Source organism: Convolutriloba macropyga, chromosome 1 (assembly GCF_964194025.1).
Source record: "Convolutriloba macropyga chromosome 1, txConMacr16.3, whole genome shotgun sequence".
In the NCBI taxonomy this organism is placed as follows: Eukaryota; Metazoa; Xenacoelomorpha; order Acoela; family Convolutidae; genus Convolutriloba; species Convolutriloba macropyga.
The window spans coordinates 56036055-56059501 of NC_134468.1; the positions used below are offsets into that span (position 1 = coordinate 56036055).

Consider the following 23447-nt stretch of genomic DNA (forward strand, 5'->3'; position numbering starts at 1 on the left):
AGCACGGCATAATAGCGTTCGTTATCAAGATATTAAAAAACGGAAAAGTTTGCTCCAATTTGGAGAGTTTACGTGAGATAAAAAAAAATTGGTCAATTATACCTTTTTGGATTTAACTTTGTTATTTACGCCTGCACCGTTTTTTTTGGTATCCCTTTTGTCTAATCCACTATCAATTCAATTCAATTATTTCACGCCTTTATCTTTCCATCCCAACTTCAACCCACTATATAATTGGTACTGCTATCTTTGATATAATATTCAATTGGCCATGCCTTGCCTGCCATTCCCATGCCTCAACGGCCCGTGGTACTTGATATGAAAACATCACAACCAAACATGAGATAAATGGATCCCTTTACTTGTGAAAAAAAGAAAAGCATGCTTGTAAGGTCGACTGATAGGGTAAAAAATAGAGGAGCAACGTGACAAAGGGGTTAAATTTTATGGGTTAAGTAATGCGGGCTTAACTGAATCGGGGTTTAAAAAATTAATCTATATATCAAGCGATGCAAAAGAAAACTATTTATAAGAAATTTTGTTAATTAACATGACTTTCAATTGGCAAAAGTGTCGCACGTATTCTGAGCAGAAAGTTTTTTGCAATACCAAATTTTCAAAAAAAAACTATTAACTCCCAGATTATTCAGCTGTGTTACCGAACAAAGAAGGATACGCTACCGCAAGAAACCTTTTTAGATTTTTTTTAACTCCTTGCAGCCCCTCAGTATTTGCTATTGGCAATCAGATCTGATAATTTATTTATAGGGGACATTACAAGAACTAATTTGACTTAAAAGGATTTACTTCTGCATTGTTTCCTTTCAATAAAAACCATTTTATATATTGCCAGCACCACCTATTTTAAAAGTTTGTTCTGTGTTATGATATATAATGTTTGTTGGCGCTTCAAAAGTGTGACTCTTCATGTGACAAAAAAGGAAAGTATGGGAGATTTTTTTTCTGTATAATAATTGCATGCCGTAATATCGCCTAATTAGTTCAGGTTGCCTTGTTTGCGGTTTTCCCAAGCCACAATCATAGCTTAGAACAAAATCGGGACGAAGATCCGCTTGATAGGACTTTAGGTAATTACAGGTATGTAGATTTTGTGGATGAAATGTCAGGCCAAATCTCGATTAGGTGAAAGCAACTTTTACTCACATTAGACGAACACTTTCAAATTGGATTTTGTGGCATTTAGGCGAACATAATTTAGATCACTTAAGAGGTGCACTTGATTATCCTAGTTGACAATATAAAACACCAGATAGTTCCCTAAAAATTTCTTTTCACTAAAAAATGCATTACTAAATATAATCGAATATTTCTCGTTTTTAAAATTTCTATGCATGTCTATCTATTTAGTTTAAACTGTTTGGGCACTTCTTCGACTTTTTGCCTGAGAGCTCTAAAAGCGTTTAAATGGAAGTATTGAATACGTTATTTTACAGGTATTCCTTTCTTGATTTTTGACAGAACTTCGAGCCACGCACTCTCTAAGTGTGAGAAGTTTTGAAAAAGTGTAAACTGAACATGAAGAGTTTGATCTCATATACATGAGGGGACAATTTTTAGTGAAACCTGAGCACTTTACATTGTCAAGTGGATATATATGTGCCCTTTTGACTGTTTTAAATGTTGTTCGCCTGTTTTCCACAAAATTAGCCTAATGTACACAAAAATTCTTCTGTCTCGTCAAGCTTCTGCTTAATATCATATTCCCCTTATCTTCGTTTCTTTACCGCCTTTTCTTAGTTCACCTAATTCCCTCACAATTGATACATAGAATATAAGCAAGCATCTTTCCTGCTTCGATATGTTTTTCTTGAGCAATCCGTTGATTGGGAAAGTTTTGCAAGTAATTTGTACTGAAAACTGTTTGAAACTAAGATAAGCTCGGAGGACACTTTCATCGAGTCTTTCTCTTGCATAACTGATAATTTATTTGATGATAAAATATTAATAGACAGGAAAGTGGGTTTTAAAAGAACTTTACCCTCACGTAGGAAAACATTTTGGTTGACAGCAAAAATCTTTTGCAAGCCCCCTTTATGCTTCAAAGCTTCATTAACGGGGAAAAGATTACGTTTTCGCGCGCTAATGGGACGTTGGAGATATCATTATTTTATTTTTAAGACAGTTTTCGAAAAATAAAAAGAAAATTAACAGCAGCATCCCACTTTTTTCATCATGACCCAATTCATTATGCGTAATAATTCAAAGTATTTCTTTGAATTGTTTAGGTTTTGAATTGTTTTAAAAAAAATGTTTAGATACCCACAATTTACTGATACATCAACGGAATTATTGGTGTAGAAACGGCGCTTTGAATATATTGTCTTTCTTTCTTCCTACTAAAAATACCCAATAGGTTCGCAGATAATCGATAGTGGAACCTGATTTTATTGAAGTCTAATTATCCCTATTACCAAATTTTGCTTTTGATTTACTTTGATTTAACATTCTGGGAATAATTTTACCTGTTAAAAAGTTATACCATTATTTCTAGCATAATCTCAATAATTCTTTGCATATTATCTTTCACAAAGAAATATTTCCATTACTCTTATCAGAATTATTTCCTTGTAAGAATGTTCTTTCTGAAATTTTTTCTTCCGATTGTATTTCTGATGGGATTTGTGGCAAATATTGTGGGACTAGTGTTGATAAAACGACAGTGGTTGACAATCAAGAAGCATATAATAAGTCACGCCTTACTGCACCTGGCAGCAGCTGATTTGATCTATCTGGTGGTGATGCTCCTCATCTTCATAGAACAGCTCATGAACCATATCATCCACCCAGCACTCTGCAAGTAAGTTTACCATCTTCTAGAACTATTTACAATTCCAACTACTGGCCCACAGAGATCACCAGTCAACTTCCAATGGTTATCATGCCAGATCTATCTTGCAAGATAGCGATGGGCTCGCAAGATGTTGCAAGATAGACATTTTGCAAAAAGACCATTCAATCTTGCAAAACAACTATCTGATCTCACCTGGGGTTGAAATTAAAACAACTTCATAAGATCTTTATAGCATTCTTGACAAGACAACGTAAAGATAGGTAAGAACTTTCTCGAACTCTACATGCGTTTCGAGAAATAACCCCTCTCAGCAACTTCTTATTGACATTAAATATAAAGACATGTCAAGAAAAATTGGACCGACAAGATCGTAATAAATCACCTCCAGCTTTGTCCCAGACCGAAGCCACCTCTGATCAGACCATATCCGAGCACATACCTGCAAATGAAAAGATCAAAATATATTGGATATTATATTACACCAAGGTCTCGAAAAGGGTGTGAGTTTTTTCCGATCACGGGTTGTTTCGGTCCAAAGGGTTTGATCAAAGGCAGATTCTGGCGCTAGCGAATTTGAGCACGAAAGTATATCAGCGCCATTTCAGCACAATATGTTATTTAAGAAATTTTCTGAAATTTGGAGAAGGCTCTTCTCAGACTATAATATTTCGGCGCATCTTCACCGAATTTGGAGAAGGCTCTTCTGATACTATAATATTTCGGCGCATCTTCACATAATTTCAATGCAATGTAAGCACATTTATTACAAAAGTTTCAGCACTTTTTTTCAGCTAATTTTGCAACAAAAATCCGGACTTTTGTGAAGCTGAAGCTTTAATAATTCAGGGGCATTTTTAATAATTTCTTCTGCGCATTTCAGAAAATATCTCCACCCGAGTAATCATAATTAATTACGAATTCACTATAATCATAGGCGGACAGCGCACGAAATTTCTTTATAGGTGATTTTTTAAGCACGAATTTCTGATTAGAGAATATACAAGTACACAAAAAAATTATTTTGTCCAATGCAATCTTTTTCTCCGTTTTGGTTATAAATTGTTCTATCATCTGAGACAAAAGGATCTAATTAGATAGGTTTTGATAAATTTCTTATATGCTCAAATGTGATCGTTTTTGTTTTCAAATAAATACACTGAAAACAATTTAGATGTGGTTGAAATTCGAACTCTACAATTTCAGATTCTACAACAGACTTCATATCACTGACTTTATGTAATAGACAAATCACTGAAAAAGGATAACATGGCTTATTAAGTTTGCATTAGTCGTTGATTTGGATTAGCTTGGGTTAGTTTGGCTTTATATATACCTAAATACGCAATTACTTATGTTTATATTTTATTATTATAACATACACGCACAAACACACACACACAAACACACGCACACATTTACATATATATATATATATATATATATATATATATATATATATATATATATATATATATATATATATATATATATATATTTATATATATATATACAAAGAATTGAGTTTAAAAAAAGCAAAAAATGAAATGTTCCGCTGAAGATTCTTTGGCTAGTCTTCGAGAAAACTCAACTATTTTGTCTTTAAGAACACCTTTAGATCAAAATTATTTATTGAAAGTTTTCTGATTTCCAGTATGCTGAAAGCAATGAAAATGAAAGTATTGCGTTGAAAGACGTTCTTGATGGGAGAAAAGTTGTTCATGATCTTTCCAATACATTACCTTTTTAATATCAAATTTTCGAAATAATTGCAAGTTCAATAGGAACCATGTCATATAACTTAAGGTAGATGGCTCCAAAAAAAAATCGATCATTTTATCAAAGATCTTGGAAGTCGTGAAAAGTAATACAAGGTGAAGCAACAGCCCGCTTGCAGAAATGATTTTTGGTATAAATTGTTGTTCGAGGTGCCGACATCCAAAAAATCCACAATGTCCCTGAAAATACACAATGTTTGTTTTTATCATTAAAAAGATTTAACTTTAGTAAAAATTAAGTTTTCTACTTCTTTTTGATTGTTTTGTATAGGAAAACGATGCAAAAATTCAATAAACCGCCCATTCGTTTCATCAGTTTCAAATGTCTCCTGATACTACGTTTTTACAATTAAATTTTGAGAACTGTATTATGAAAGGAAGTTGAGATAACCATTGCATTAGTCCAAACGCAATTAGTTGAAATAACTAATCGTTCATTCTGCCAATTAACAAATTGTTCAATTGAATTTTTATGAAATTTTCAAAAAAAATAATTAGTTACACAAATGAAGGTTTTTCGTTAAAGTGTCCTAAATCCCAAATGCTATCGGGAAACCAAATGAGGGTGATATGGAAAATTGGCAGACCTATTGTTTGCTGTACAAACGAAAAACTTTGATATACTGTGTTGGTGGGACAACCTTTCTCCATTTTATATCTAATCGTTAATTTCTACCAAAAAACTTTACAATTACTTTTCAATAATTAATAAGTAGAGTTTCAAGTCTGGAGCCTGAGTCTTAACTTTGCAAAAATTTTGTCATATTGAGGAGCTCAGTTGCTTTGTTCCTCAGACAAAAAAGGAACGAATATCAAAGTTAATTCTCTTTTGAACAAGTTAAGGACCAGTTAAAATGTTCGTGCACTAAGATGATATTCAGAAACAATACATAAGTAACAAGTATTTACTGCTCAAGAATTGTGGGTCAACACGCACGGTATATCAGTTTAATTTGACCAAATCAAAAAGTTCCATCTGATTTTTGGTAGTTTTTCGAGCTCTATTTCTACTCCTGGTCACGTTTTTTTTTCCTGTCTAAAATTGAATCTTTGATCAGGGGTAAAATTGATGTTACTTGAAGTTTGTCAAACATGAAGAAATTTTATCAATTATTTGTAGTCAACGACAGGTCGATTCGCAAACCAAGCAATCGTATAGAATCTGATGCAATCTGAAAATGATTTTCTCACGTTGTACGTACGTCGCAGTACTGATCTGATGACAGTGAGGTAGTTCGAGTTTTAATCTGAGTTTGGGTTTCACTTACTATATATTATTCGTACTAGTAATAGTCAAGATATATGTCGACAAGCAGGAACAAATCAATATAATTGTGGTTGAATGTAGCATTGAATTTTGCTATTCTAATTCTGTTTTTTAATCGGTTATTCTTTATTTAAGCTCAGTACCAACGATCTAAACTCATTTTAAAGCAGAATTAAAGAAAATTGGTACAAGAATTTTTTTCTGAAAAGACATACGACAAGTACCTTTCAAGTTTGTACCTACTTTACCTATCTCTATCGATAATATCGATTTATAAACCGTACCAACACTGTTACGCAGTAAATGAACGAATTTCATCCAATCAGAATCGAGTATTTCTAAACTTTAAAATTAGATTCAAATACGTTCTAATATACGTAGAAAAATCCGAAAAAGTTCATTTGACCTAATTTTATGTAAATATAACCACTATATGTATCGATTAAGCTGGTTTTCGGCTTAATATTTTTAGATTATCTAGACAATTGTCGATTGAATACGAACTGATTTTGACGTCAATGACATCAGACGGAAAAACCTGTTAAATGAACAATAAAAAATCTTGCCGTCTAAATTCCACTTGTGGCTTTGTACGTCTTAATGCTTACACGCTATACTTATACGTTGCTTTATCATTATAGATGAATTGAATTCTCGAACTACAGTCCTTTACTGAGTTTATATGGTACCGTGATCTAAGCGGAATTAACGCGGAGTTTATGCGTGTCGGGACGAATACAGCAACAATCAAGGATCCTATGAGTGAGTGCAGTTGTTTTACAGTTCGATACTAGGCTTTGAACGACAGATCGTGCGAAGATGCAGATGAGTGTTCCCAAACGAGGACACTTGTGATGATGATTCCCCGACTTGTAGCAGCAGAAATGGCTCATATTCTCGCTGATGCTCTACCCGTCTCAGATAGTTCTGACCGATAATTTCAGCTGCTCCGCCCAGGAAAGGGACCCATCAAAGTCCAGGATAGAGAGAAGGAAGTCCATGGCGGGGTTACAAGGACGCAAAACGTGATCGAGAAAATTCGCAATTCTTCCATCATCTATGAGGAAACTGAAGACTGTAAGACAGAACCTCTAATTTGTTTCTATATGTCCTATCTCGATATATCTATTTCAATGTAGACGGCAAGAAACCCAACCCGTTAACTATTTTTTTGAATATCGCATAGGGTAGTATAGTTTAACTATTCAGTGTGGAAAAAAATAGGTAAGAGGCCCCACAAAAAAAAATTTGACACAAAAAACATTAATATTGGAAATTTTTGGTAGATTTACCAAATCTTCGAGAAAAATGATATAGTCGGTTAGTATATCCAAAAATAACCTCTGATATAGAGAAAATTGAGAGAAATTAAAGCTAAATTGTTCAATTTTGAAAATTTTTGGTCAATTTTTAGTCAATTCTAAAAACTTTAGCAAATCAATACCGAATATTGATAAACCGTATTTTTGAGTTTAAAACCGTCCAGTTTACTGGATTACCGTTCCGTAAACAAGAATTTGCAAAAAAATTGACCAAAATTTGAAAAAAAAAACGGGACAAAAGCATTAAATTTTGACAATTTTGTCAATAAATCAAATTTTCCAACAAGAAGGTTCAGAAGGTTCGTTAATTGAGTGAAACCCAATACAAGGAAAAAATTGTGAAAATTTTCACAACCTCCGGCCTACAGAAAATTATCGACTTCCCATAATTTTCCTCATCGCTCGTTCATGTACCATTTTTCGTCCGCGTCCTTTTCGTCCTTTAATTTTCAAATCTCCGTGTTCCGTTTTTCAATAACGTCGCTCTCCCAAAACTTCGCTTTACGTTGTCATCCGCTACTTTCCCGAATTTCGATGTAGTATGTCATATGTGATGAAGTATCTTGTTGTTTTTGCTGTAGTATGTTGAGTATGCTAGTATGCTGGTTTGTTGTTTAGGTCTTATAGCTTTCTAGGGTGTGACTTAAGTTTATTCTCGAGTTACGGCTGGATTGTCCTTTGACTTTTCAACTTTACTAATTTACTAGCCTTCCTGTTGTAATATATTGACTTTGCTGCTTTATGTTTGTGTGTACCTGTATGATTGCAAGTTGGTTTGGTCTTGTTACCTTCTAGGGTGTGACTTAAGTTTATTCTTGAGTTACGGCTGGATTGTTTCTTGACTTTTCCAACTGTCTTAGTCTACAAATACACTACTGTAGTTCATTCAGTTTTGCTGTAGTTTGTTTAATACCGTTAGTATGCTGATTGTTTGTTTTGGTTTGGGTTTTGATAGGATGTGACTTAAGTTTATTCTGGAGTGACGGCTAGTAAATTTCTCGACCTTTTCATCCTTTTAGTGTACTACTGCATTGCCGTAAATTAGTTTGTCGTTAAATTTGTCGTTATAGCCCCATAATGAACTATATTATTTTGTCTTGCAGTAACTTCTCTCCTTCTTCCTAGGGTGTGACCTAAGTTTGTTCTGGAGTTACGGCTAGTTTGTTTGGATGAGTTTTTGCTGTGGTCTGCTAACATAGTTCTTTCCAACCTCATTTCCCGCGCGTTTTTTCCCACCGTCCCGTTTCGTTGCGTTGCGCGTTTTTCACCAGCTTTCCCGCACGTCCCGTTTCCGTTCCGCCGCGCACTGTTCGCTCGACTTCTTGTCTCTTCCGTTCCCGTTGCGTCGCGCGTTGCTCGCCCGTTTTCCCGTCCGTCTTGTTTCCGTTTCGTCGCGCGTTCCTCGCTCGACTTCCCGTGTGTCCTTTGTCTCCCTCTGTGTTGAGCGCATAGTGTTCAGCGTTCCACTTCTGTTTTTGTCGGGCACTGTGTGCTCGATGACATTTTCTGCTCTTTGGGCGGTTCCGTTTACAGACTGTCTACAGTGTGCTGTGTTTGGTGTCTTTTGCGTTGGGTTTGTTTTGCGTGGGTTTGATTTGTTTGGAGTGTGCTTATAATAGATAACCGTGTGCAGTGGTAGTTTTTTTTGCTGGTATTTGGAAATAATAACATCGTGATGTCTAATAGTCTTGATCAAAAAGTCAAAAAGTTGTACGCTGCCAGGTCAAAGCGTGAGGCTGAATTGCATGCTATACATGAAGATATCCTTCATTGTATAAATAGTCAAAGTAGGCGAGTGAAAGTTGAGCGCCTAGTAACAAAGTGCAACGAAGCATTTATGACCGTTGTAGACAAAAATGAGGACCTGATTGCATTTGCTGGAAAAACTTGTTCCTTCACTAGAGTCTTACTTAGAGGCAATGACAAGCAAGAACGACAAGATCCTCACTTCAGCACGAAACTACATCAACTCTGCTGATGATAAAGTGAGTGAGTTTCAGGAACCGAGGGCTTCCATTCGTTCTAGACTTCCCTCATTTATGACCTCGTCAACAACATCTAGTCAGCGTAAACATGATTACGTAATTGCTAAAATGAAGCGCGAAGAAATTGAAAAACAGAATGAGGCAGCCATTCGCCTTGCTAAACAGAAAAAACAAATGGAATTGGATGAACTGGAGGAAAACAACAGAAAACGGTTGGCTGAGGCAACTCTGCAAGAATTTGAATTGTTGGACGCCGTTTCTAAAGGTAGCCAATCTGAAACCACCGCAAGTGCTAAGAGCTCAATGAGAAGTGAAAAGGCTGTCCAGGATTGGATCAACACCTCACTTGCCTTAAGTTTTAACAACGAGAAAACTAGTGAACCAGATGTTATGATTGACCCTCCAGAATGTCCTAGCCACAACAACGGCAAAACAGTGGAAGATCAGAACACTGAAATTTCAAGGCATTCTATTCAAAAAAATTGTCGAGGCAATTCTATTTTAAGCAATGAGACCTTACAGCAACTCGATCCTTATTATACTCCACCTGAAAAATTTTTGGCTGCTGCTAACACACAGGCGTTGTACCAGGCGCACCTAAGGGCGCAAATGGATCAAACAGGCTAGCAAGGCTTGGCGCTTCCAACCATAACCAACCAAGGAACCGCGGATAGTCAGCCACCTTCTGTAAACCCCCCAGGGGCTTCTTCACCGCCCATTCAAAAACCCATTCCACCACAGACGTTCGCACCACAAGAAAATCAAAATAATGCATCCGAGTTTTCTCCACACGCACAATCCAGGGGACCTGAAACATCAAGTCTGCCGAAGAATAATTTGGCCCAGCGAATATGCTCCCGACAACAAATTGATTGTGTCCCCCGAGCACCAAACGCCACTCTTCCTCCTTTTCCGACAACAAATCATCCAGCCCCCGCAATAAACGTTCCCTTGCACCCAAGCGCCCCACCAAGTCCAAACACTCAACAGCACAACACCGAACCCGCTCATCCTAATGACCTTCCCATTCCGAACCCAGTCTTCGCACCTAACCTCTCTGCTCCCATCCCACACGCCCCTTTGATTAACCAGCCTCTCGTCAACAACAATTTTCAGAATAGTAATAACCGAGTACACAAAGTTGTACGTTCTGTTGCTCCTCCTTTCCCAAATATGCCCAATATCCCTCTCGGCCAAAGTTTTGTGCCAAATATGAGTCATTGGCGTTTTTCGCAGCACAAACCGTCATTAGTCAACCAAGACATTACTACTGTAAATAATGTTGCTCCACACATCGCACCATCAGTTATTAATTTTCCACAACAAATATATTCGAATTCACCCCTTTTGATTGATATGCAATCACCATCTGGCACACATCAGGAAAACCCGATTGCAACTACAAGTAATATTGTACCTGGTCTGGCCACTCTGGTTTTTTAGCCAACATACCCTTATGTTGGGCCCACTCCGTTGAGTTGGAGTGGTCCGCAGGTGTCTGCACCTGCTCATCCGATACCAGACAATGCGTCATTGATTAGGGAACTGGCTGATGCGAAAACAAGTAAGAAAAACGACCCTTTGCCTGAGTGGAAACTTGCTGAGTTTAATGGCGACCCATTAAAGTGGCATGAGTGGTATGGTCAATTCAAAAGCGCGATTGACTCGCAGTCGCTCACTGATGACGTTAAATTGACGTACCTTAAAACACTGGTCACCGATAAAGCAAAGATTGCTATCGCAGAGTTTGCTTACTGTGGTTTAATGTACAAGGATGCACTAAGGACTTTAGAACGTAAATTTGGCCAGCCACAGGCAGTCGTAAGTGCACACTTGGATAAACTAAGCAACTTTCAGCCTCTTAAAATGCACAATAGTGATAACATCATAAACTATTCTGCAGCAATATCCAGCCTCGTTTGGGTTTTCAAGTCACTATCATATGATGCTGACTTGAAGAGCGCTTCCCTACTTAACCAAGCAGTACAAAAGTTACCACCAAACATGAAAGAGTCATGGTCGCTCTTTACGGTTAAGAAGCACTGGGTTAAGCCTACCCTCCTTGACTTTAACGACTGGCTTAAAGAAAAGGCTGAGGCCCACGATCTTATGAAACAAAGCGCAAACAAGGCAAGGCCTGAAGATAACAGCACTTCAGTAACCAAGACCAAAACAGCTTCAAAAGTGTTTGTATCAAATTCGCAACAAAGGGAAACAAAGAAGCAAATGCCATCTGCTTCCAGAAACACTTTCTGTCGATGCATTGTATGCGAAGGTAACCACCGGCTATGGGAGTGTCGAGTTTTCAAGGAAAAGACTCCAACCCAGAGAGCTAAGTTGGTGGCGGATAATAAACTTTGCGTTTCGTGCTTACGTGATAAGCACACATTCCGCCAGTGTCCTCAAGCTAGAAAGTGCCGAGCAGAGGGGTGCAATAGTTCGCATAACACACTATTGCATGGAGCAGATAAGGTTTTCCCAACAAAACAGTCAACAAATCCCAATACTATCCAGTCTTCTGGCAACACAGGTCAAAGTAAAGCAACTACTAGTCGACAGCCGTCTAATAGGACCACAACAATGTCATCTGTTACTGATGTAAAGGGGCTCCTTCAGGTAACGGAATTGCAGTTGGTCAATTCGTCCGGTTTAGATACCAAGGCTTTAGTTTTGTGTGATACCGCCTGCAGTAACTCTTGGGTGGCCGGTAGTCTCGCAGATAGACTCGGTTTGTACGGTAAAGCACTAAAGCTAACAGTCAAGGGTATTAATACCGAAGAAATAGTTGACACTAGGATTTTTGAAGTTACTGTTAAACCAAGAGAACATCAAGATTTCGAACCATTTACCATCAACCCTTTCGTTAAGGAGAATCTGAACGTCGGCTCAGATACAATTAATGTACAGGCCCTGCAAGAGACTTACCCACACTTAGCAGTCCTTGATCCCGTGACATATTTCTATAAAGACATTGAGATGATACTCGGACAAGATGTCTATCACGCCATCCGCCCGTTAGAATACTTCTCTGCCGATGAGAAGCGTTCACCCGTTGCTGTACGTTTACCCATAGGTTGGGTCTTAAGCGGCCCGTTACCATCAAGTTCGTGTTTAACCTCAACGTGCTTTAAAGTGAGTATCGAACAGGACAATGAGTTAGCAAGTCAGGTAAAGTCATGGTACGAAATTGAATCATTCGGAGCAAACAAGCAGGTCGAATCAAGATCTGCAGCAGTCGCAAGGGCTCACGAAATTCTTGAGAGTGTCACCATACACAATGGCCTGAGATACGATGTCGGAATGCTATAGGCAGCAGATAACACCAAGCTCCCAAATAATTACTTCTCCTCCCTTGTGCAACTAAAATCTCTCGCAAAACGATTGGCCAAGGATGAAGACCTTAGAGAGAAGTATACTAGCACCATTCAGGAAGACCTAAATAAGGGGTATGTAATTGAGGTTCCGGACGCTCACAAGGTTGAGAACCGGTCCGATAAAGAGTGGTACCTACCCACCATCCGGTTTGAAACCCGAACAAACCGGGTAAGGTGCGTAGGGTGCTCAATGGAGCAGCAAAATTTCATGGCGCCTCACTGAATAAATCTTTGCTCACTGGCCCTGATCTGCTCCAAAATCTTATTTACGTACTTCTTCGCTTCCGACAACATCCATATGCCGTCTCTGCCGACATCGAGGGAATGTTTCTACAGGTTGGTGTATTACCATCAGATCAACCATCATTTCGCTTTCTGTGGCCGGAGGACCCCACAACTGACGTTGTAGTGTATCAATATACGCGCCATATATTTGGGGCTAAAGACTCGCCCACATGCGCCAACTATGCATTACACCGCACTGCGAGAGACAATGCCAAGTTTTACCCCGAAACTGCAAAAGCCGTCCTTGAAAACTTCTACATGGACGATTATCTTGACTCAGTGGAGTCTCCAGAGAGAGCCATCAATAGATCGAAGGAATTGGTACATCTTCTCTATCTCGGTGGGTTCAAACTTACAAAGTTCGTAAGCAATGTACCAAATCTGGCTGACCGAATTGATGGTTCCTCTCAATCTACTGAGCCCAAGGTTATTGTTTCATGTCAGGAGGATTCATCGCATGTGCTAGGGCTAAAGTGGGATCACACTTAGACACTTTAATTGTGAGTCGGGGTACAAGCTGCGCTATCACCAATTCCCTCACGCAACGCTTGGTCCTAAGTCTTGTCTCGAAAGTCTTTGACCCCATTGGTCTTGTCGCACCGTTTACCGTCGGTGCGCGACTGCTCGTAAAAGACATCTGGCGTGTCACAGGACAACAATGGGACGACGAGCTCCCACAAGACATGGTTCAAAGATTTTTGGCTTAGAGTGCGGACTTACCAAAGCTTGAAAACATCAAAATTGCTCGAAGTTATTTTACTGGACCCTTTGATAATGTAGAATTGCCCAGGATATTTTTTGTGCCGTCGCATTTCTTCGAGCCCGAGTAACAACTCCTACGGGCAAGGTAAAAACAGAGCTTCCGTTTGTTTGGGGGAAAGCGCGCGTGGCGCCACTGAAAGTAATGACTGTCCCAAAACTGGAGTTGCAAGCAGCTCTACTTGCCGCTTGATTGAAAAGGGAGATTATGCAAGCTCTTTCTGTATCTGTTAACCAAGTATTCATGTGGACAGACAGAACAACCATTCTCCAATGGATTAACTCAAATGAAAAGCAGCCAATCTTTGTTGCAAACCGTGTTTGCGAAATTTTGGAGTATACCAGCGTTGACCAATGGAACCACGTCGCAACTAAGGATAATCCAGCTGACGCTGGCACGCGTGGAATGCCCGCTGAGGTTTTGCAACTAAGCAGTTGGGTCAATGGTCCACATTTCTTATTTAACTCAAATTTCCTTTTCGTACCGAACAAAGACGTCATTACTAATATCAAACTTGGCGTCAACCAAGAAGTCATCATAGAAGACGCTGTTTCTCTCGCTACATCTGTTAAAAAACAGATAACTCCCGTTCCGTCGTTATTCCCATTTGATAAGTTTAGTTCTTATCAAAAGTACTTGCGCATTGCCGCATAAGTTCTCCGGCTTTTGCCGAAACATGCCGGCTACCGTAACCCCGATGGTGGCATTACTGACCCTACTGAGCTTGACGAAGCCGAGCGTCATCTACAGTACTTGGTGCAAGGAGAGTCTTTTGAAGCCGAAAAAAAAAGATCTTCGCGACAAAAAATTCGTTAAACGGAGTAGCCGAATTGCTCCACATTCACCGTTTATTAGTCCAAATGAGCTAATACGTTCCTCGTGCCGCATCAGGCGCTTAATTGAAGTTGGGTTTAATGTAAAGTACCCAATCATCTTAGATGCACGTCATCCGTTTGTAAAACTGTTCCTTGAACACACGCACGTAAAGCATTGTCATCAAGGCGTTGAATACCTAAGATCAATTTTGCAGGAACACTATACAATACTGAAACTAAGATCATCCTTGCGTTCCATCAAAGCACACTGCCTGAGATGCCGAGAATTCCAAGCTGTAACTATGCAACCAATCATGTCTGACTTACCTAAGGAGAGACTTGCTTACCGGTCTCCTCCCTTCACGAACACTGGCGTTGACTACTTTGGGCCATTCTATGTTACTGTCCGCCGTACCACTGAGAAAAGGTGGGGCTTCCTCTTCACCTGTCTCACTACTCGCGCTGTCCATGTCGAGATAGTTACATCCATGGACACCAGTTCTTGCGTTATGGGAGTTGAGCGGTTTGTGTCCCGTAGGACAATGGCACTAACTGTATTGGAGCGGAGAAAGAACTCCGAGAAAGTATTGAAAAATGGAACGTTGTCAACATTGCAGCTGAGCTCGCTCACAAAGGTATAAAGTGGAGGTTCAATCCACCCAGCGCACCACATCAAGGGGGTATCTGGGAGAGGTTGATACGCAGCTTCAAGCGCGTGTTGTATACTTGGCACGCGTCGCATCACGGATGAGGTACTGCATACTACCTTTTGTCTCGTGGAGAATGCTCTCAATTCGCGTCCTTTAACACCCGTAAGCGCCGATCCGTGCGATTTGAACGCTTTAACGCCCAACCACTTTCTTTCCGGAGAACACTCTGCCGGTATTCCGTCTGTTGTCGGCAACAATGAGTTCGACCATCGTAAACGTTACGCCCGTGCGCAGTCGTACGCTAATGCGATCTGGTCCCGTTGGATCAAAGAGTACGTACCGACGCTGAACCGACGCTCTAAGTGGCAGACGCCTGCCGAGCAACACCTTAAGACCGGTGACTTGGTTTGGATAGTTGAGGACACCGACCCTAGGGCTTACTACCCTATCGCTCGGATTGTGGAACTTCGTTACAGCTCCGATAGCGTCGCGCGCTCTGCCGTTTTACGTACGTCGACCGGTTCACTCGTTCGCCCGCTTGTAAAACTTGTACCAGTTTCCCCAACATCTTCTTCCGGGCCGGAGGATGTTACGCAGTAAATGAACGAATTTCATCCAATCAGAATCGAGTATTTCTAAACTTTAAAATTAGATTTAAATACGTTCTAATATACGTAGAAAGTTCCGAAAAAGATCATTTAACCTAATTTTAAGTAAATATAACCACTATATGTATCGATTAAGCTGGTTTTCGGCTTTATACTTTTAGGTTATCTAGACAATTGTCGATTGAATACGAACTGATTTTGACGTCAATGACATCAGACGAAAAAACCTGTTAAATGAACAATAAAAAATCTTGCCGTCTAAATTCCACTTGTGGCTTTGTACGTCTTAATGCTTACACGCTATACTTATACGTTGCTTTATCATTATAGATGAATTGAATTCTCGAACTACAGTTCTTTACTGAGTTTATAAACACAACTAAATTTTTGTTGTTGCTTATTGTCTGCTCGTTATTTATTGCCTTAATTTTTTGTTTGAAGCAACTATTTTTTGTCCACTACGTCAATCTGTGAAAGTTTATAAAGTTTATAAATAAAGTACCCAAGTTTGTCGTGAGTGATGTATTTTTCTTTCAATTTTTGGAACCCTTTAGTTGTTTTCAGTTGTTCAACCAATCCCGTTTGATAAGCTATTACAGTTGCTATCCATCATCTGTTTTTGTGGGCCATCATCAATGCTTTCATTCGGAGGTGCCCTTTCACATTCTCTCAACAAAACTCACCCCATAGGAAGAGGGGAGCACTATATTAAAGTGTTCTCGCCCGTCCATAGGGGGAATAAGACCTGATGTATCGCATTCAATTCAACCTGATTTTCACAATTAACATATATTTTCGAGATCTCAAATTCAGTCATATAGCGAAAGTTTTTAGACAAGTTTTGTGGTCCAAGTAATCTCATTTGGTTTTTATCTTTTAGGTCGTCAAAACACATTAACTTTTCTCGCGACAATAACTTCATTTACTGCTTCGCTGACTACGTGGCGTGTTATAGTGATAGGTTTTTCCTATTATGTTTACAATGGAACTGTATGGGGTGTTATTTAAAAGTAGCAAAAGTGTTTGATCGATTTTACTGCTTTTGGCTCCAAAGAGTGCGTCTGCTGTTTCAAGTGGAAAAATAATTGACTTACGTCTGTTACCGTTTTTATCGTAATTAAACTTATTATTTGGAGCATAGACACAGAAACCTACAGACCACTCAGTTAAGTGCTAAAATTGACGTTTGTTCACGGTTAAATTGCTCCCTTGTCAATACATCTTTCGTATTAGTTTTTGGAGTTCCCATTAAAATATCTTCATTATTCCATTATTGTGGTTGCCGAAAGACGTTTTTAGCAGAGGACATATTTCCAGTAAAATAGAATTTGATACATGATACTCATTTTTGCAAGTGTTTAGTTTCCTAATTTACCTTGATATGACCGCACAAAGATCTTATTGTTCCCTCATTTTTAAGTGTTTTGTGAAGACATCCCGCACTAACAAAAGCCGTATGGTCATAAGCCGTATGCTTTCTCTTGAACTCCACAACCAAAAGAAATTTTTAGAACTTAGGAACTTAGTTTTTGAAAATATTGGCTCATTTTGGGCCGATTTCCCGGTCTTTTTATACATTCCTGATAACTTTGCTCCTTTTTGTTTATATTCGCCATTTTTACAACCGTAGATCAAGATTAAACTTTGCTACTCGTCAAAATCTTGAACTTCAGCGGCTAATCTTTTTGAGCAGATAGAAAAAAATGAGGTAAATGAACATTTGGGCTTAAATTGCAAGTTTTTAAGAAAAGTATTTGGTTTTCGGGCAATTAATAGGCCACAGAAGAAAGTGTGTAGTGAGCATTGACAATAATGCTTTTGTATTGAAGCGTAACTCCTATAAACGTTGTTGTTAATAGAACACATTTACAAAAAAAATAATGTTGACTACCTTCTCAAAATTGGCCACCTTCTGCCTCTTTTAAATCCTCTTTGATCGATATTTGCCTGCAGAGCTATTTCATACTGTTTTAAACAGTACAGAGAATCTAATGAATCTCAGGACAGTCCAAATGACCTTCAAAATCAAGATTTAATCGAGACAAGATTTAATCATGCTTGAATCTCTCCAGAACAGAAGCATAAAATAAAGTATCGTTTAGCGGTAAGCATTTGCTAATGTAGAGTTTTGTACTTTGCTTAGTTTGAATAGCTGGGGGCGGACTAGCGCCCAATTCTCTGACAAACCGAAAAGTGGTTTGAGGGCTCTAAGACTTCTATTGGAGGGCTCTGGTGTCCCCACAATGTTATCTCGGCTGTTGGAAAATCAAGTGGAAGAAATGAACTGATTCAAATAATCAAATAACATCAAATGCGTAAACAAGAAATGTAAAAAATTACTGAAAGAAACCAGAATTTAACCAGAGTTTTCACTATGAAAGATGGTTCTCAATTTTATTTTTTGACCATGTTCACACAAATGATAGATACTGTTGTTTATCAAACCAAAATCTCTCAACTAAGCCGCCTGATCTAATCGCGGCCCACCATTGTTCTGTTTTTGTTAAGTCGATTCACTTATGTCAACAATTCTTTTGTTTTCACAACTTCACCACTGGTCTATTCTTATGCTACGTCTCTTTTATGGTGCTGTTATGGCGTTGATAGAACTTCAAACAACCGTTCAATTTTTAGGACTGTTCTTCAAAGAAACATTTTTACACGGAAAAAATACAAAGTCAGTAAAGCTTCTATGCGTCAAAAACAAATTCTGTTTTGCAACCCATTTTTTTTAGATTTTCGTGGAACGTCTTGTTAAAGTAGCAAACTACAGACAAGGGGATAAGTTTTTGAAAAAAAAATCAACGGTATTTAAAACAAATAATTTATGATAACATTTGTCTTTCTGTTTAATATCCTATCCAAATCTAGTTGAAAATAGAACTTTGATTTTTTATCATCCAAAAAAGTTCTTCTCTTATGCTTAGATATTTTATAACTGAGAATTGGTGCTGTTTTCATTTCAGTTACTTGAGATTGTAGGGCACCCCAATAAGGATTCATTCTGGTCTTCTTGTGTTTCAACGGGGATTTTCTTCTTGAAAGCCAGTTTCAATCATCCCGGTAATTGTTTATTTATGTATTCTGTCAAGAGTGAAAATTGCCGAGGAATGAATGGATGATTCGATTAAGCATTGATGAGTCAATATCATACAGATTAAGATAATTTTGAAACTCAGAATGACTGTTGCTGTTTCGCAACCCAGCAATGTTTTCCTTGGAACCTCTTATAAAAATGCACAAAAACTAGCGTTTGTCTGATATTAAACACATTTCAGATGTATTGAGCACAACTTTGGCAACTTTCTATGCCACAAATATGATCCCGCAAGCCGTCTTTTCAATATATACATGAGTGTTTCAAGCTCCCTCAAATTTTTTAGATTTTCGAATTTTTTCCAAGTTTTTTAATTGTCGCAAGTTGTATCGGGCTACCTTTGATTTTGTTATAACAAATTTTCAAAGCTTCGTTTTGATGACCATTCTGTCCACTTTGACCATTCAGATGATCCGGTACCATCTTCGACATCACATTGCAACTAAGGGAACGAGTTTGCAGTATTTGATTTGAATGTTTCAACAATCCTTTCACGCAATTCACAGCAACATTTTTCGCTATTTTTAGTGTGAACAACACTACCACAAAATAGCGGTGACTGAAATTAATTTTCTAGTCATAAAAAGCTGTTCGAATCACACTGCGTTGCATGACTGCATTAAAAAAGTGTCAAACGTAGATTGTTTGCAGAGAAGGAGATTGAGGAGGGAATATTTTGGTCTTTAATGTTCAGCCAAGTTAGAAGTACCATCATGCGATTATTATATTCCAATGTTGATTATGTTCCACGGGTTGAGGTCCATTGGCTTTCATCGATAGATCAGTGCAAATCCATAATTTCATCGAGAGATCAGAGAAATTCCATATTACATGAAATCCCATCAATGGGTCATACAAAATTATCATGGCTCACTTACACGTCTTGATTTAAAGCTAATAAATTTCTACCTCATTTAATTAGTTTTAAGGTCTCTTATTAACCCCTGAGAGGTCTCCCTTGGGATTAGGTATAAACCCCATCCAGTGTCATGATCTGCAGTGATCGTCGCTGGATCTCCGTAGAGCACTATTGCGCCTAAAACTTTCCATCAAAATGCCCTTCTTGTAAAAATTTCAAATCTTTTTACTTCCGTGTTTTAAAAACCATATTTGTTAAATTTACATCGCCAAATCTTCTAGTAATCGATGAAAAGCAAATATAAATTTCCGTGTTCAAAAATTGCTTAAATTAAAAGCAAAGCATTATATCTTTGATCCGCGTACACAGGTTTACTTTCATAATAACGAGGAGGAAAAAAAATTGTTCTATTTTATTGCTTAGAGTTACACAATTGATTACACCGAACACACTTCTATGAACCTATTTAAGAGTATCGTAACTATTATTTTATTATTCTAGAAAATTTGTCTAAATTTTCTTAATTGTGACTTCCCAAAGACTAGTCAGCTCTTGTTCTAAACAATTAGTTGCAAAATATGAAAAGTCTTTTGCGAAATATGGAAAGTTCCGAGAAAAGATTTAGCTCAATTACTTCACAGATAAAGAGTTAGCGTTCAACCTCTACACATTTGCAATTATTCTTCGACCCACTTGTAAGGGGGGGGGGGGGGAACTATATACTCAAATGGGTTTTTTATTCACTCAGTTTTTGTTTTAGTTTTTTTGTGGCTTTTGTTTTTACTAATGGTTTCATGGCTTTCCAACAAAGAATTTTCAATAACATTTCGTGATTTTTGCATACTTGCCTCAATTGGAGGTTGTTATTTGTTCTCTTTTCGAAATAGCTCCACCTGGTTTTGAAAGAATTAACAAAAGATCATATATAAATATTTCAGTGAATAGCTTATAATTTTAACGGCTGCGCAACCGTTCTCTCGCAAAATTTTCAAATTTTTCATTTGGCCTCTAACTGTTGTTCTTTTTGCTGTACGGATTGTCCCTGACAATCAAAATCCTTGATTGCTTCCATGGATGTTTAAATGAACCATTTTTTATTGATTTCCGGTCTGAGTTAACGATATTAAAGTCTTTTAATTACCTTTTTTAAAAGAACACATTTTTGTACCTACCAATAATTTTCTTATGGTCATGAACAGGTGCCTCAGTCTCATTATTTACAGGGCACTTGCTACTGCCCTAAACTTAGTTTTGCTGTTGGCTATGTTTTAATGGACCTCTTTGGAGCTTAGGAACGTGTTTTCATTAGAATTTTCTTGAGTTTTAAATACTAGTCAAAGTTTGTGGCTCTTTTTTAGTTTTTTTCACAGAGAACCCATACATAATAACCCAATTAAAATAAAAAGAGAACAAAACACAATTTAAAAATTTTTTATTATGAAACAACTTGAATGGTTTTCAATTTGAGTCAATTTAATGGATTCAACACTGTGGTTTCAATAACCTGTTTGTAAAATTTTGCGTTCTGTCCGCATCAGTTGATCTTTTGTTGTGATACGATGCTGGATTTCTGAACAGTTGCAAGTTAATTTGTTTTTCTGCCTTTTTGAAAAAATGGAAACTTGTCTATTGTTTGAGTTTCGAAAATGTTTGTATCAAAAAATTCAGTGGTTTCTTGAGCTTTATCAGGTTTATCTTATTTGTCATTTTTGTTGCTCGGTCTCTATATCACAGCTCGCTTTTTGTAGTGAAATGAGCTCCAAATTTTATAATGCTTTTTTCGACAAAAGTGTTACTGTGGATAATTACCCATTTCTAAGTTATTTTGTTTGCTTGCAACATTATTAAACTAATGGAATGGTCCGGTAAAATGTGGTCGGAAAATGTGCAATTGAAGATATTTATTGTTTTCGAAGAATATCTTGCGGTTTTAACTGTCGTGGCACCACTTTCTTGTTAAACTTAATTGAATGTTTGGTTTTTGTTGTTCGTTTTGTAGTCTTCTGACATATCATGGATAATGACGAGGTCTCAGTTGTTTCCTGTGAGGTATAAGTTAATTTTTTTAATGAACCTTATTGATTGTATTAGTTTTATTTTGTTTGTTTCTAAAAGTAGAAACGTAACAATCCGTTTTCTTTTGCTTTAGTGCTTTTTAATTTCTACCTCATTTAATTAGTTTTAAGGTCTCTTATTAACCCCTGAGAGGTCTCCCTTGGGATTAGATATAAACCCCATCCAGTGTCATGATCTGCAGTGATCGTCGCTGGATCTCCGTAGAGCACTATTGCGCCTAAAACTTTCCATCAAAATGCCCTTCTTGTAAAAATTTCAAATCTTTTTACTTCCGTGTTTTAAAAACCATATTTGTTAAATTTACATCGCCAAATCTTCTAGTAATCGATGAAAAGCAAATATACATTTCCGTGTTCAAAAATTGCTTAAATTAAAAGCAAAGCATTATATCTTTGATCCGCGTACACAGGTTTACTTTCATAATAACGAGGAGGAAAAAAAATTGTTCTATTTTATTGCTTAGAGTTACACAATTGATTACACCGAACACACTTCTATGAACCTATTTAAGAGTATCGTAACTATTATTTTATTATTCTAGAAAATTTGTCTAAATTTTCTTAATTGTGACTTCCCAAAGACTAGTCAGCTCTTGTTCTAAACAATTAGTTGCAAAATATGAAAAGTCTTTTGCGAAATATGGAAAGTTCCGAGAAAAGATTTAGCTCAATTACTTCACAGATAAAGAGTTAGCGTTCAACCTCTACACATTTGCAATTATTCTTCGACCCACTTGTAGGGGGGGAACTATATACTCAAATGGGTTTTTTATTCACTCAGTTTTTGTTTTAGTTTTTTTGTGGCTTTAGTTTTTACTTATGGTTTCATGGCTTTCCAACAACGAATTTTCAATAACATTTCGTGATTTTTGCATACTTGCCTCAATTGGAGGTTGTTATTTGTTCTCTTTTCGAAATAGCTCCAACTGGTTTTGAAAGAATTAACAAAAGATCATATATAAATATTTCAGTGAATAGCTTATAATTTTAACGGCTGCGCAACCGTTCTCTCGCAAAATTTTCAAATTTTTCATTTGGCCTTTAACTGTTGTTCTTTTTGCTGTACGGATTGTCCCTGACAATCAAAATCCTTGATTGCTTCCATGGATGTTTAAATGAACCATTTTTTATTGATTTCCGGTCTGAGTTAACGATATTAAAGACTTTTAATTACCTTTTTTAAAAGAACACATTTTTGTACCTACCAATAATTTTCTTATGGTCATGAACAGGTGCCTCAGTCTCATTATTTACAGGGCACTTACTACTGCCCTAAATTTAGTTTTGCTGTTGGCTATGTTTTAATGGACCTCTTTGGAGCTTAGGAACGTGTTTTCATTAGAATTTTCTTGAGTTTTAAATACTAGTCAAAGTTTGTGGCTCTTTTTTAGTTTTTTTCACAGAGAACCCATACATAATTACCCAATTAAAATAAAAAGAGAACCAAACACAATTTAAAAATTTTTTATTATGAAACAACTTGAATGGTTTTTAATTTGAGTCAATTTAATGGATTCAACACTGTGGTTTCAATAACCTGTTTGTAAAATTTTGCGTTCTGTCCGCATCAGTTGATCTTTTGTTGTGATATGATGCTGGATTTCTGAACAGTTGCAAAATAATTTGTTTTTCTGCCTTTTTGAAAAAATGGAAACTTGTCTATTGTTTGAGTTTCGAAAATGTTTGTATCAAAAAATTCAGTGGTTTCTGGAGCTTTATCAGGTTTATCTTATTTGTCATTTTTGTTGCTCGGTCTCTATATC

At 37.4% G+C, this 23447-nt stretch overlaps 1 protein-coding gene across 1 annotated transcript in view; it reads left to right on the forward strand.

Moving 5' to 3' along the window:
- The first annotated feature begins 2504 nt into the window (after positions 1-2504).
- Positions 2505-23447, forward strand: part of LOC142349864 (somatostatin receptor type 4-like) — a 69508-nt gene continuing 48565 nt past the window's right edge. Inside the window, exon 1 of the mRNA XM_075401704.1 lies at positions 2505-2818. Within this exon, the coding sequence (XP_075257819.1) occupies positions 2595-2818 (224 nt within the window). The 5' untranslated portion in view covers positions 2505-2594. The remainder of the gene's footprint in view (positions 2819-23447) is intronic.